The sequence below is a fragment of the Cryphonectria parasitica genome (assembly GCF_011745365.1).
Source record: "Cryphonectria parasitica EP155 unplaced genomic scaffold M406scaffold_4, whole genome shotgun sequence".
In the NCBI taxonomy this organism is placed as follows: domain Eukaryota; kingdom Fungi; phylum Ascomycota; class Sordariomycetes; order Diaporthales; family Cryphonectriaceae; genus Cryphonectria; species Cryphonectria parasitica.
This window is the reverse complement of record NW_024468912.1, coordinates 1,667,873-1,680,946: the sequence shown is the minus strand read 5'-3', so window position 1 is coordinate 1,680,946 and position 13,074 is coordinate 1,667,873. Positions and strand designations below refer to the sequence as shown.

The window sequence follows — 13,074 nt, the reverse complement described above, 5'->3', positions numbered from 1 at the left end:
ATGCCTGTGACGCAGTCCCTCGACAAGGACCTTGAGCTGATCGAGCTCTGGGGTGGAGCCGCCAAAGATGCCTGCTTGGCCGAATTCATCACAGGTGTGGCGGTACGCAGCACACTCCCCTGCCCTTCCCTCTCTTGAGTCCCTCGTGGGTATTTAGATAACACTGAACACTGGCATTGTAGTCTATCCTCTGGTCCTTAAAGGGCACCTGTGGCCCCGAGCGTGACCCCAAGCGCATGAGGATCTGGAGCCTGATTCAACAGCTTCAGTGTAGTGTCTTCAAGGACCCCCCTTACGACCAGAAGGTGGCCAACCAGATCCGTATCTGGCTGAATGATCACTTGAACGTCGAGGGAATCGACCTGACTCTCGACTTTGAGCGGCTTCTGTTCACAACGAAAAAAGAGGCGGAGGCCATCAAGCAGCACGTGGCTAGAATCAAGGAGGCCCAGGAGGAGCAGCGCAAGAGAGAGGGATGGGTTGTGATCGAGAGGGAGGACGCTGTTGAGGAGTGGGATTTGGTCTGATCCTTCACCATGAATAGTCGTCCTGCATATTTCCACAGTGCTTTTTTTCTTTCTTTTTCTTTTCTTTGGCGGTCTTCAGCGAGTGCCACTGTCGCTTGAGGCTTGCGCAGGTCGGAACTCCTATCAGAGGCCGCAACCCAGTACGAGCAAAGAAGAAAGGTTGTATTAAGACAGATTTCAGTCTGTAATACCACGCAACTGAGGCACTCCCCAAATTGTGTCTCGCAAGGATATGAGAGATTCTGGCGCCTGTTGAATGTTTCGTGATCTTGCAGGCAATGAGGATGTGGTGGTGATGGACGATGATGTTACACAGTCGTTCATCGTGATATCCTATCATCAGTCAGCAATTGGAGCAGTGTGCTCTCCTGGGGTTCTGAGTGGACAAGTCACTAGTGGGGGAGGCACTTTTGATGTAGTTGATGCTGTTAGTAAATAGCCAGAGAAGCCTACCGTTCTTTATCATACAGTACATGATGTTGAGTACATAATCAGCACGGCTCAGCCTAAGATCAGTGCCATCCCTGCACTACCATCCGCTAGGCCTATTCAAACCCGTTCCGACCCGAGCAGAGCCATTTTTCACGCTGCTTGTTGTCCAAGGCCCGAGCCCGGCTAAATAAAACTTTTGTTGTTCTTTTACGTCCCAATCCCAGCATCGTCAACAGCATCACTGCTCCCTCCACTCCAACCTCCGTTCTACGACGAGATCCAGTTCTCCCCCATCTCCACTCCATCCTTCTTCTGTTTTTCGTGTCTTCCTGCTACTCGTAGCCAGTCTTCTCTTCCAACAGTCACGATGGCCTCGCCTACGCAATCCACCGGCTCGACCAAGGTCGATGCCGTCGTCCAGAAGGCTGCTGCTGCCGCCCCCGGCCAGCTCAGCGGCGTCGCTCTCTACTCCAGATTCGCCCTTGCCGGCGCCATCTGCTGCTCAGTAACTCACGGTGCTCTGACGCCCGTTGATGTGTACGTCGAGCTCTTTGTCCCTTTGCCCTCGTACTCCTGATGCCGCAGCCCTATCTTGGCCATTCAGCTTTGCGACCGACGCGACTACCGCCGTGCGCACCCGTCGCCTTTTATCACAGAAAACCACCCCAACGGCCGTTGAGTGCGACCAGCAGATGGATATAGAGTATCAACAGCTGACAATTGCCCCTTCTACAGCGTCAAGACCCGTATCCAGCTCGACCCTGTCACCTACAACCGCGGCATGATCGGTGGCTTCAAGCAGGTCATCCAGAACGAGGGTGCCGGTGCTCTGCTGACCGGCTTTGGCCCTACCGCCGCCGGTTACTTCCTGCAGGGCGCCTTCAAGTTCGGTGGATACGAGTTCTTCAAGCAGCAGTCCATCAACCTGGTCGGCTACGAGAACGCCTCCAACTACCGCACCGGCGTCTACCTGGCCTCGTCTGCCTGCGCCGAGTTCTTCGCCGACATTGCCCTCTGCCCTCTCGAGGCCACCCGTATCCGTCTCGTCTCCGAGCCCACCTATGCCTCCGGCCTGCTGAGCGGCTTCAGCAAGATGCTGAGCCAGGAGGGTATCGGCGCCTTCTACGCTGGCTTCGGCCCCATCCTTTTCAAGCAGTAAGTCTCGACATCCTCCACCACCACCCCCCCCCCCTTGCCTGTCTTTTATACTTGCCAGTCTTGCTTACACGTTCCCTTGCCAGGATCCCTTACACCATGGCCAAGTTCGTCGTCTACGAGAAGGTTGCCGAGGCCATCTACCGCTCGTACCCCAAGAACGAGATGTCCGACGGCGCCCAGACCACTGTCAACCTGGGCTCTGGCCTGATCGCCGGTTTCGCCGCCGCCATCGTCTCCCAGCCCGCCGACACCATGCTGTCCAAGATCAACAAGACTAAGGGTCTGCCCGGTGAGGGCACCATGACCCGCCTGGTCAAGATCGGCAAGGAGCTTGGTCTCCGCGGCTCCTACACCGGTATTGGCGCCCGTCTGTTCATGGTCGGCACCCTGACCGCCTTCCAGTTCGCCATCTACGGTAAGTCACCCTCAGTCCACCAATTCCTCCCCCCCCTTCGCCCCCTTCACCACTTTGCTACCCCTTCAATTCCCATAACCATAATGCTAACTGGACGCAGGCGACGTCAAGCGCGCATTGAACGCTACCGGAGGAGTAGAAATTGCAAAGTAAATGCATCACAGACGATAGAAAAGATAGAACATGGAAGAATTGGTGGGGGAAGGGGCAGGAGCCGTGCGGTAGAGTGTGGTAGAGTTGAGCACAGTCCGGCAAGGGCAGGGACAGGGTTGCACTCAGAGGATATGCATCCACTGGGTTGCTTCGACATGAAAACTTTAAGACGTCTTCTCTGGCTTATTCTGCATTTAGAAGGGACGGCGTCCTGGCGAGGACGGGCTCAACTTTTCTTGTTGGGACCATCTTGGTGGGAATCTGGGCGTAGAGAGCGTCTTGGCAATGATGATTGGCCAAAGGCTTTGTATAATACTCCTTTCTGTTTGTGCGAGACCATAGACTGGGGTTAGATGATAAAGATGCTATATACGCTGCTTACTGACGGGTTTCGATGCATTGCTAATTGCTACACAACTCACTACCTCTGAGCAACCTCTTACAACTTGTGCATCACCTTCTTTCCCTTCTTAGTTCCACATCAACGCTTGTCTTCTTTCACTTCCCGTCTTGCGAAGCCAATCCTTCTTGTATTTCAACCTGTTCGGAAGGCAGTCGGGATGCGATCTGAGCGAAGCCGCAGCCGCGCTCACAGATGCTGATGATGAGCAGCATGAGCAGGGGGAGGTTCAGCACCTTTCGTATATGGCAAGGTGCTGAGGTACTCTGGCGTATACAGCTGGGACAAGATGAATGTGACATTGTGCGTGTCGGGAAGAATGTACGAGCGATGTCCACATTCTTGCCGCTAAGCTCTGTTTTCAAGTGGCGGAGGTCATACATAACCATGTAGCTACTGTTATGGGAGGCTTCATGGCTCCTGAGGTTGTGAGGGAATAGGGGAGACTTACCCATGAGTTATTTCGATGAGAAGTAATCTCACTCTTCAATTACTGAAGTGGGTGGACAGGAGGGAAGACGACTTCAACCATCGAGGGTCCATCTCGGATCCATCTCTTGAGCTCCAGAGACCAGAGTAACGTAGAAGCATTGAGCTATTCGAGGATGTACAGACGAATACATAATGTCATACACATTGAGAGACTGCCGCCCAGCCATCCAAACTCCCGCTCCGGGCTCTATCAAGATGCCTCATCTGATTGATATGCCCATAAGGTATCATTCAACAATTGTGTGAAAAAAAAGAGGTAAAAAGAAACGCTCTGCCACGACACTCTGATGGAGAGGGAAGAAAGGAAAGAAAGTGAGGGACGAAGAGGCAAAGCTTGGCTGGTCGCTAGAACGCTACCACCACTCTTTCCTTCCCTCTGTCCCTCCTTTCTTCGATCTCTTCCTTCCGTCACCGCGAATTCTTCCTTCCATTTGTTATATCCACCGTCTTGGTAACTGTGATCCCGCTCTTGCTCATTGTTCTCATTGGATAGCCCAGCTCAAACTCCTTTCCTCCAGCAGTGATGATGCTTTCTCTCCTGGACCCGGCCAAGCCATCACCACCAGCCTCTTTTCCACCACCTGCGCCACCACCAACGCCATTGGCGCCAGGAGTAGCAGTCACACCGCCGTGCACCCCGCCCGTAGCACCCGAGGTGGTGTCGCCCACGCCTAGGATCCTGCGCTGGCTCCAAGAGTCCACATCGGTGGCTCCCACGGCCTCCTCCCAGGTGGCGTTGGCGCCAAAGTTGCGGATGTACGACGAGCTCTGTTGGTGGTACTTGCTACCGGTGTGATTACTGTTGTGCTCCTTGGTGGTCCGAAAGGAATGCACGCGGATACCGAGGGCCTGGAGCATCGAGCTGACGGCGGGGCGGCAGACGGGCATGCCTATGCAGATCATGGTGACGGCCATCTCGGCGCCGTGCCAGAGGTAGAGGATCGCGGCTGTGAGGGGAGAAAGACAGAAAGAGTCAGCACCAGACTGCTAAGAGGGAGGGGGAAGGGGGGGCGCAGAGGAGGCAGGACGAAGAAGGAAGATCAAAGGTTCAGCATACCAGACTTGGCATCGGCGTTGGTGGCCGCGGGGTAGATGCTCAGCGCCCTCGCGATACCGCACCCAGCGGCGATGACGCCCAGGCTCATACTTCCCTGGACGAGATACTTCTCCCTCCTCGGCCTGGTGAGCCTGTGCAGCAGATACCAGGGCATGGCTGCGTACCACAGGTCGACGGCGACGGAGAAGGCCGCAGCGGCCTGCATCCAGTGCATGGCGTCGGTGATGTCAGTGCACAGCAGGCTGGAGCCGCCCAGTTCGCCGAAGCAGCGGGCCCACATGGCCAGCATGGCGCCGAGGGAGACGACGCCCAGGACGAAGAGGGGCCCGATGATGAGCACGCGCCAGCAGAAGAGGGAGTGGTGCTGCGGCACAAGCCGCATGAGGAACGAGATGAGCGACGACTTGGCGATCAGGAGACCCAACGAGGCCAGGTCGAAGAGGACGTTCTCGAAGACGACCGCAAGACGCACGTCGGCTGTGGTCATGACCGAGAGGAGCTGGCTGCCCAGGCCATGGTACGAGTAGAAGGTTATTATGGCATTGTAGGCGAGGAGGATGGTCTGGGGCAAGGACGGACGGACGAAGCCGATCATGTCAGTCATTACTCATTCTACGAAGTGGTATCGTATTGGGGGCGACGTGCTCGAGAAATGTTCCAACAACGTCTTCCCATCCCATACAAGACGGATATTCGACTTACAAAAGCGATATTATAGAGATAATCCTCTAGCGCATAGAACTGCAGGATCTTGACTCGCGAGTATAGGCGTAGGACGACGAAGACTGAGGTGACGAAGAAGAGCACCCAGAGGACGATGATGACTCGTATATCCCACTCGGTGATGGGATAAAACGACAGTCTCGAGCTGCCGACTATCGTGATGCTGTCCTCGCTCTCCCGCGGTGCAAGTATTGGGAGCACCGACATGTTGACGACATACCCACGGGAGGATGATGGGTGTGGGGTGATGCTTTGAGGGACCTCCCTCGGGAAGAAGGGGGTTTCGTTGGTTTTGTCTGACGTCCAGTACTGAGGTGAAATTTTGGCCCTGATTAAAGTCTTTTTTTCTTTTTCTTTCTCTCCTTCTTTTCTTTTCTCCTCCTTCTCCTGTCTCTTTTCTTCTTCTTGTCTTCCCGTCTCTTTTGTCTCTGCCGTCTTACCGCCCTACCGTCCGAGCGTAAAGTTTGACGCCGTGGACGGACGAACGACGGATGTTTCCGCCACGTTCTTTTTTGCTGCACTGTCAAGCAACGGACGGGCTGTTGAAATTGGTCTCGTGACCCAAGATTGATGTTGGGTTTCAAATAAGTTAATATTGAGATTTGACCCCGACAGAAAGAGTCAAGTATCGCAAGGATATCTCAAAAAAAGATATTTGGGAGGGAGCTGGGACCATGTGTTGCTGACTGGGTTGTGGGCGGGTTATTTGCGTTTCTCTCTTCCCAGTACAACTGTCGCCCGGGGTAGGAGATGAGATCAGCAGATGGGAGGAAAGTGGAGGGACAGAGCAGAGAGCCGTCGGCCGACCGTGATCGTCACCTGGCCCTAGACGAAGTGAGGTGACTGCAGCTCGTCCTTCTCTACTGTTGGCTTACACGGACTCCGACGCGGATCGACACGGGTCGACCCGGCCACTGCAACCTGATGAGGGAGGGAGTGAGGGGGAAAAAAACAAGATAGGAAGAGATAGAGAGATAATCGTAAAGAAACATGAGGAAAAAAAGAGAAGAACAAGAGGACCGGAACCAAGGAGTCAACGTCACGCCGTTGGCCAGCTGCTCGTTATAGACATGGAGTGACAGACAAACAGGGGACGGCAGCAGCAACGCATATGCAAGATCAAGAGAGTGACAAGGGACTAGGGAGGGACCACAAAAGAGCGAGAGCGGGACGGACGGAGGAAGTTGCAAGGTGGGAGACAGAGATGCCTCGCGTGAGGCCTACTGCAGTCACTTTCATGACCCATGTCGACATTTTTAAAGCTATTTACTTTAGGCAGGAGGAAAGACTAAAAAGAGAGGGCCACTTCGGAGTCGACCCTCATTCCAGGGTTAGAGGATGGATGGGGAATGGGGGTGGGAATCTGCGAATGGGCAGAGCTGGGCTGGGGTCTTGCTAATAACACCATAAAAATCCTGCCGGGTGCCGTTATCAGTGCATGTCGCCTGCGCATACATAGTACAGAATAGTGAGAGAGAAAAAGGTTATCGTCCTCCCCACGCTGGTCTTGAAGGAGGTGTGTACGCCACACGCAGTCTCACATGCGAGGAGGAGGGGTGGGAGAGAGAGAGAGAGAGAAAGGAAGGGGGTGGGTTGGTCCAACAGCTCGGGTCTGACTCCTTCGGCCCATCACAGGAAAGAGGGAAGAAAGAGCAGAGTAGGAAAAGAGAGGGGACAAAATGAAAGAGAGAAAAATGGGACATGGACAAGACGGGTCCGGTCCAAGCCAATCCGGCACAGAGGATGTTGCTTCGTCCGCTGCACCTAAGAGGGGGGTTCTAAAGCATGACAGACAGGCCAGTCGCGTGGCAGAGAGACGATGCAGGCTTGGGCCGCTGCGCCGCTTGCGCCCCTCCGCACCAACGGCAGGGCAGGACAGGGCAAGAGACCTACTATAGCGAAACTTGAGAGCACCCGCGGTGGGTCTTTCTACCGAGGAAGAGAAGGGAGGGGGCCTAGGTCTTCGAGGCGAGGGGCAAACTACTCGTGGAGTCGAATGGACAAATGGCATAATTCACCAGTACGGAGGCGTTACCTCCCCGGACTCGAGATATGTGGTCCCTCTTCTCTGAAGTGGTCAAAATGGTCTGTTACTGGCCACAAGGGCGGAAGGGCGCCGATCCCGCCTGTTGGGATTGATGTTGGCTTCGCAGTGGGTCCCTTTCTTTTTTCCTCCTTCATTTTGGCTGCCAACGTCTGTCCTCTCAGTGCCTGGCAGGTAATGCTCTGGGGGCCTCGCCCTGGTCCTGGCTGCTTATCTCGAAGGATTCACGGGCCTATAAGACACACCCATCAGCTCTGAACATGATCTGAGCGAGCACCACGGGTGGCGGCGCCCCCCCAGCCAAGCCTTTTCCTTGGCCCAGCCTGAATCCTGTGTGATTCACCTTTCCCACTGCGCCTATGTCTGTCTGCCGTCTCGAGGGGATCAAGCACATGTCGTGCAGGATGAACCAATAGCCTACCAGGAGTCAACCATTTCTCTTTTCTTTTCTCGACCTGGCCCTGTCCTGCTGCGGCCCTGCTGCACACGTCTAGCCGCCATCGTTCTCGCAGCGGAGCATGAGTGGCCGCCCCGCGGATATAAGTCCTCGAAAGGGGAACGTCATCGGCGCTAATGTTCAAACCTGTGAATACGGCCGTGTCTGCGGGCCGAGGCTAATAACAAGGGCATGAACATACACACAAGTACATAGCCCAATGTTTTTTTACATAGCACATCTCAGTATAATAATACACCTTGATACAGTACAGTGAACGGAAGAAAAGAGAGAGACAGGGCCCTGCCCAGTGTCAGAGGTTCTAGTCCACCCACTCACTCACGCACGCACATACAAATACAGTAGTAGTCGTACTACACAAAACATGCCATCAATCAGGATCAAGATGTCAAGGGCATGCAAAAGTCCAATGGCACATCGGCTCCGAGAGAGAGATGAGCTGTGTTCGTAATGGGGAAATTGCGCGCGGAATGATGGCGCACACGACATGCATATTACCACAGTACACGTATACACACACACACACACACACACACATCCACACCCACCAATTCAAACAAGCGCGCGCACTCACACAATCACAAACACTCAAAACACATGTGCTCACTCATACCCTCCGCGGTATTTTCCGGTCCGGGCGAATCACTAATTCCTCGTTCGCAGTGCCGAACGCCGGATAGACACATGACTAGAGCGTTCTGCCTGTTTATCTATCTAGCTTTCGCTTTTTTTCTTTTCTCAATATGCAGGATTTGTGTGGCTTGGGCAAGGTTTTGGGCCTGTCCTGCAGTGAGACAGCAGACAGGTTGGGCCGGATGCGTCTGAGTGTGCAGCATGTGGCGGCGCTGAGCGTGTTCAGCTTGCTGACCACGCATACCTCTACAAAATAGGAGCCATCCCTCGTGCCAACGTGCGTCGGAGCACATCTGCGCCGATCCTGAACGCCGCGTTGGGTTTCGTCGACACGACGGTGTGGTCGCACGACACCTGGTTTCCCCTTCTCCTCCCCCCACTTCCAGCCTGGTGGTGGTGCTACTACCACCCTGAGCTCGCGTCGTACGCAAGGAGAATAATGCCACGCGAACGTGTGGGTGCGCCGATGTGCTGATACGCTTTCTCTCTCTCTCTCTTTCTCGCCCTCTCTCTCTCTCTGTGTCTCTGTCTTCCTCTTCCTCTTTCGAATCCTCGGTCCTTCTCTCCTTCTGCCCCACCTTGTGTTTGCGTGTTTGTGTTTACATGTGCGTATGCGTGTGTGCGTGCATATTACACATTCTGCGCATATGCGATCATCGCTTGTCATTCCGCCAGACCTTCCAAATGCTGCAAATGCCGTGCCGATCGAAGGGTGGAGGGGCGCCTTGTCGGGTTTCGACCATCAAACGTTGCGAGTGCCATGCGATGCGTTGACACTCATCAAAGATGGGACTATCCCACATGCGTTTGCGTGCATTCATCCCACGTGAGATATGACGCGGTGATAAGGGGATTTTTAAGACTGTGGTAAGGATAATTCAGCCCAGCCTTGTTTCCAAGACAAGAGAAAGTCCAAAACTGCCACGAGGCTTGGCCGTGCAGTGCCGTGGGCTGGCGCGGGGCCGCCCCAGCCCGACACTTCTTCCAATATGGAATGTCGCATTGTCGTCTTTTTTTTCTTAGGACACATGCAAGAGTGACACCTGGCGCCGTGTCAAAGAGGAGCCCTATGAACACCTGATGATTGATCACCTTTGTTTAAGATTGAAGAGGCACCCGAAACCTTAGGGTTGGGCGGCCGGTCCACGGGTGCTGAAACCCCGACGGTGACCGACCACATGCACGCTCTTCGTGGATCGTGATGAGATGGTGGGCATTGTTGTTGAAGACGAGTCTTCTTTCTTTCTGCTGCATTGCTAGGCGTCCATGACTCGCTCTCGTTTCCGTATGGGTTTGATTTCGACCCATGATGGGGGGAGGGAGAGAGAACGCAACATATCACCACATGCAGTTGTTATCTCGAGGACAGCAAAAGTGCTCTCTTCACTCCTCTTCCTCCCCTCCGTCCAAGTTTCGTGCAGCCACCGCGCCAAAGCTTGCGAGGGCTCCCTCTATTCCCCAGGCATTTTGCAACTGCCAACTAGGACAACTTTCTCTCTCTCTCGACGTCTGACGAACGAGAAGTCGCCTTCCTCCCCTCCCCCATCCCTTCCTCCAGATAAAGCCTTGACGGTCATCGGGATGCCTGCTCGGGCAGGTGTGGGTCTTGGGGAACAACAGAACCTGACCCAGCGGTGTTATGAAGACCCGAGTCTGGCATCATTGGTGGGTATCCTCCTCACCATGCTTGGTATGAGATCTTCAGAGAGCTATCTTGCAGCTTGCGTGGTGTCTGGCCCTGGTGTCGGCGTTCACGCAGTTCTGACTGTCCGCTGCTGGCCCTCGAGGAGTCCGAAGGCTAGAAGATCCGTGGGGCAAGCCTCTCATATTACCAGGTAAACGGGACTCGGGAGTGGTATTCATGCATTGTAGACGTCAATTGAATATTTGATCCTCGATTAGTGGTACTGCTTATGGCTATGAATGAGTGTATGTCGGTGAGATCTCACAGCTGAGTACTGTCCTCTAGAGGAAACGTAAGCATTAAGTTGTTCATATTATGCAGGCAAACCAACTCTACCTAGATGGGTCGACTGTATTCGTATCATTCATTGTGTGTGTGGCGGCCTCACAGCCTTCCGTCTCTCATCCTTCCTCCATTGTCAGCTTGAAAGCCAAGCTATTTGGAAAGTAATATGCGACTATCTGCTAGAGCTTAGCTGTCGAATCCTCACGGGTCCTTCGGCAAAATGTTTATCAGTCTGAATCCTCCAGATAGATGTCTGATGAGACTGAAGCTACCTAGTAGGGGTCTACTGATGCTCTGGGTTACTTGAATTATACCTAGTAGTAGTCACATATTATGAATCTTGAACCTTCATCCAAGCTTTAACTAGGGATGCTGAAACTAGTGGCCAATGTATGTAAATCTTGAATAGTGGTCCCTCTATTTCTGGGAGAAGCAAATCAAGTCCTTGACAAGTACAAGTGTTATAAGGTCCTTGCATGTTATTGTAATACATCATGATCATTACAGAGACTAGTAATTACCCTAGTTGAGAAGCCTCCATCAGTCTTATGCATATTTTCTAGCTGCTGACAAGTGTTGAGTTAAATGACTGAATATGAGATAGTGACTCATGTTGTTTTGCAGCCAATGTCTCAAAACCATGTTCACTATTCAACCAGTGGTATTCAGCTGCCCGATGAGCTTTGAAGCAGTCATATCCAGGTGACCATAGTACGAGGAAGTACATGAGATGTTCTAGACCTGTAAGAAGGACAAGTAGATACATTATTGATATTCATTATATTATATATACACTCCAAGTCTCCTGTAGTTTACGCTAATGAAGTCCACACTCCGAATCTAGAGATCATACTTCATGTCTACAAAGACTGTCCTTCGAGTTTGTCTGTTACCAGAAGGAGCCAGGACTATTCCAATTGATGAGCTTCAAAAGTCAATGAAGATCCCAAGAGAAGAACAATAACAGAAGAAAGATCTGGAAAGTTTCTCTCTCCCCTCACTCACCTTACCTTCCTTTAGCTCTCAATAGACTGATGAGCAGTAGCAAAACGTGCTGAAGGAAGCTTGAATATAAAATGGTGCACGACTTAATGCTACCTCAGTCGAGTTGTCATAGGGAATGATCATACTGCTGATACCAGCACTAATCATGCTCTGTGATCGTGTGCGACCACATGTAGTGTTTCGAGTTGAAACATTTCAAATTGATCTTAAAATCTTAGGACAAGATATACAAAAGCAGAAATCACTTGGTGCAGTCATCGTCAACACTATTGTCAGCTGCAAACTTGTATACTAGAATAGAGACCCTAATCGAAGCAATTTACCAAGTCCAAAACCTCCCCTGCTAAATCTGCTAATTTAACTCTGGGAAAATGTGATAAGAGAGAGTGCAAATAGAAGAGTATTGAGAATAGCAAGATTTGATAATCACAATGCACTGGAACATTAGAAACAGTGTTTTCCTTTTTCTTTTTGCTTTTCTTTTCTTTTTTTACTCCACTCTTGTTCTTCTCTCGCTCTCTATATTTGTCTCGCTCTTGTCTGGAAGATGTAGTGAGCCATTTGGGCAGGAAGTCGGAAACCATCCACAATGTCGAGTTCAATTTTGTTTGTCCTCGTAGTACTGTTTGTGGTAAATTGTAGGCTTTCATATATCAATCGTTCTCCTCGATCACTTGTTTCTGAGTCCCTTCTACAGCATGCCTTAAATTCATATCTTTGTTCCTAGCATTTTTCATCAAAGAAAGGGAATTGAAAGAGAATTGAAAGGCAACTACTGGTATACTGCACACATTATGTAGTCAACAATCTTCGGAGCGAAACAACTAAGGTTTTGAATACATCTTCAAGAGCTGAGAAATATATCCTCTTTTACAACATCCACGAGATGACACTTTACATAGCTAAGAAATCTACCGACATTTTGGTACAATTTCCCTTGATCCTTAGTTGCTCATGAATTCATTCCCACAATACTTACTGCTCAGGATAAGAAGCTTGACTACTCAAGATACTTGAATAATCTGACATCTGAATTCAACCCACTCCTTGTAGCATTCCAGAAAACTTTCAGACGGCTTTAAGCTCACAGGGACATGACGAGGCTGTCACTACATGAAGTGCCACTTGGTAATACACCCCGGTAAGGCTGTCACTCGCTGATTCGAGCCCTCACAGCCTCGACTGGCTGACTGAAGAGGCTGTAGTACGCCCCATGTGACCTGTCACACGATACCCTCAACCTTTCATACCCGCCTTACCCTCGAGGGTACACGTCCACCGTAGCTATTACTTTTCAACATCGCGAAGCTCACTTCGGACTAGGGCACATCCCCGTCTAGGGTTTGACGATGTAATCAAAAAGCAAATCCTTCTTGAGCTCACAAATAATAAGCTACCTTACGAAACTGCTTTCTTTTCAGTTGCCCAACCTCAACCCCACAAACATTGCAGACTTTGTTCTACCAGCTCGCCAAACAATTTCAAACCAGCTTGTTCTCTCCTTCTCTTCCAGTCTTCCAGATCCATCAATATCTTCATGTACGTACGTTATCATGTCTACCTATAGAAGAGCATTGACTGATCAAAAACACGAGCAGACAACGCCAAG

At 51.7% G+C, this 13,074-nt stretch overlaps 3 protein-coding genes across 3 annotated transcripts; 2 read left to right on the top strand and 1 right to left on the bottom strand.

Annotated features, from left to right (window-relative positions):
- Positions 1 to 527, top strand: M406DRAFT_329600 (uncharacterized protein; the record flags this gene model as incomplete). Its single annotated transcript, XM_040920444.1, has 2 exons — positions 1 to 102; positions 183 to 527. The coding sequence occupies 2 exons, from the start codon at positions 1 to 3 to the stop codon at positions 525 to 527; spliced, it is 447 nt and encodes a 148-aa protein (XP_040776689.1).
- A 616-nt stretch (positions 528 to 1,143) lies between these two features.
- M406DRAFT_322057 (putative mitochondrial phosphate carrier protein) lies at positions 1,144 to 3,072 on the top strand. Its single transcript, XM_040919596.1, has 4 exons — positions 1,144 to 1,496; positions 1,695 to 2,114; positions 2,201 to 2,532; positions 2,633 to 3,072. The coding sequence occupies exons 1-4, from the start codon at positions 1,327 to 1,329 to the stop codon at positions 2,683 to 2,685; spliced, it is 975 nt and encodes a 324-aa protein (XP_040776688.1). The 5' UTR covers positions 1,144 to 1,326; the 3' UTR covers positions 2,686 to 3,072.
- Positions 3,073 to 3,635: 563 nt separating this feature from the next.
- M406DRAFT_322056 (uncharacterized protein) lies at positions 3,636 to 4,865 on the bottom strand. Its single transcript, XM_040919595.1, has 2 exons — positions 4,635 to 4,865; positions 3,636 to 4,524 (listed from the first exon to the last, which is right to left on the bottom strand). The coding sequence occupies exons 1-2, from the start codon at positions 4,846 to 4,848 to the stop codon at positions 3,986 to 3,988; spliced, it is 753 nt and encodes a 250-aa protein (XP_040776687.1). The 5' UTR covers positions 4,849 to 4,865; the 3' UTR covers positions 3,636 to 3,985.
- Positions 4,866 to 13,074: the final 8,209 nt, after the last annotated feature.

What these genes read in the sequence shown, in the direction of transcription:
- M406DRAFT_322057 (XM_040919596.1), top strand. Translation starts at nt 1,327, where the DNA reads ATGGCCTCGCCTACGCAATCCACCGGCTCGACCAAGGTCGATGCCGTC. An exon ending in GGCCCCATCCTTTTCAAGCA is followed by an intron (nt 2,115 to 2,200) that starts GTAAGTCTCGAC and finishes TTCCCTTGCCAG; the next exon opens with GATCCCTTACACCATGGCCA. An exon ending in CTTCCAGTTCGCCATCTACG is followed by an intron (nt 2,533 to 2,632) that starts GTAAGTCACCCT and finishes AACTGGACGCAG; the next exon opens with GCGACGTCAAGCGCGCATTG.
- M406DRAFT_322056 (XM_040919595.1), bottom strand. Translation starts at nt 4,848, where the DNA reads ATGCACTGGATGCAGGCCGCTGCGGCCTTCTCCGTCGCCGTCGACCTG. An exon ending in CAACGCCGATGCCAAGTCTG is followed by an intron (nt 4,525 to 4,634) that starts GTATGCTGAACC and finishes CTCCCCTCACAG; the next exon opens with CCGCGATCCTCTACCTCTGG.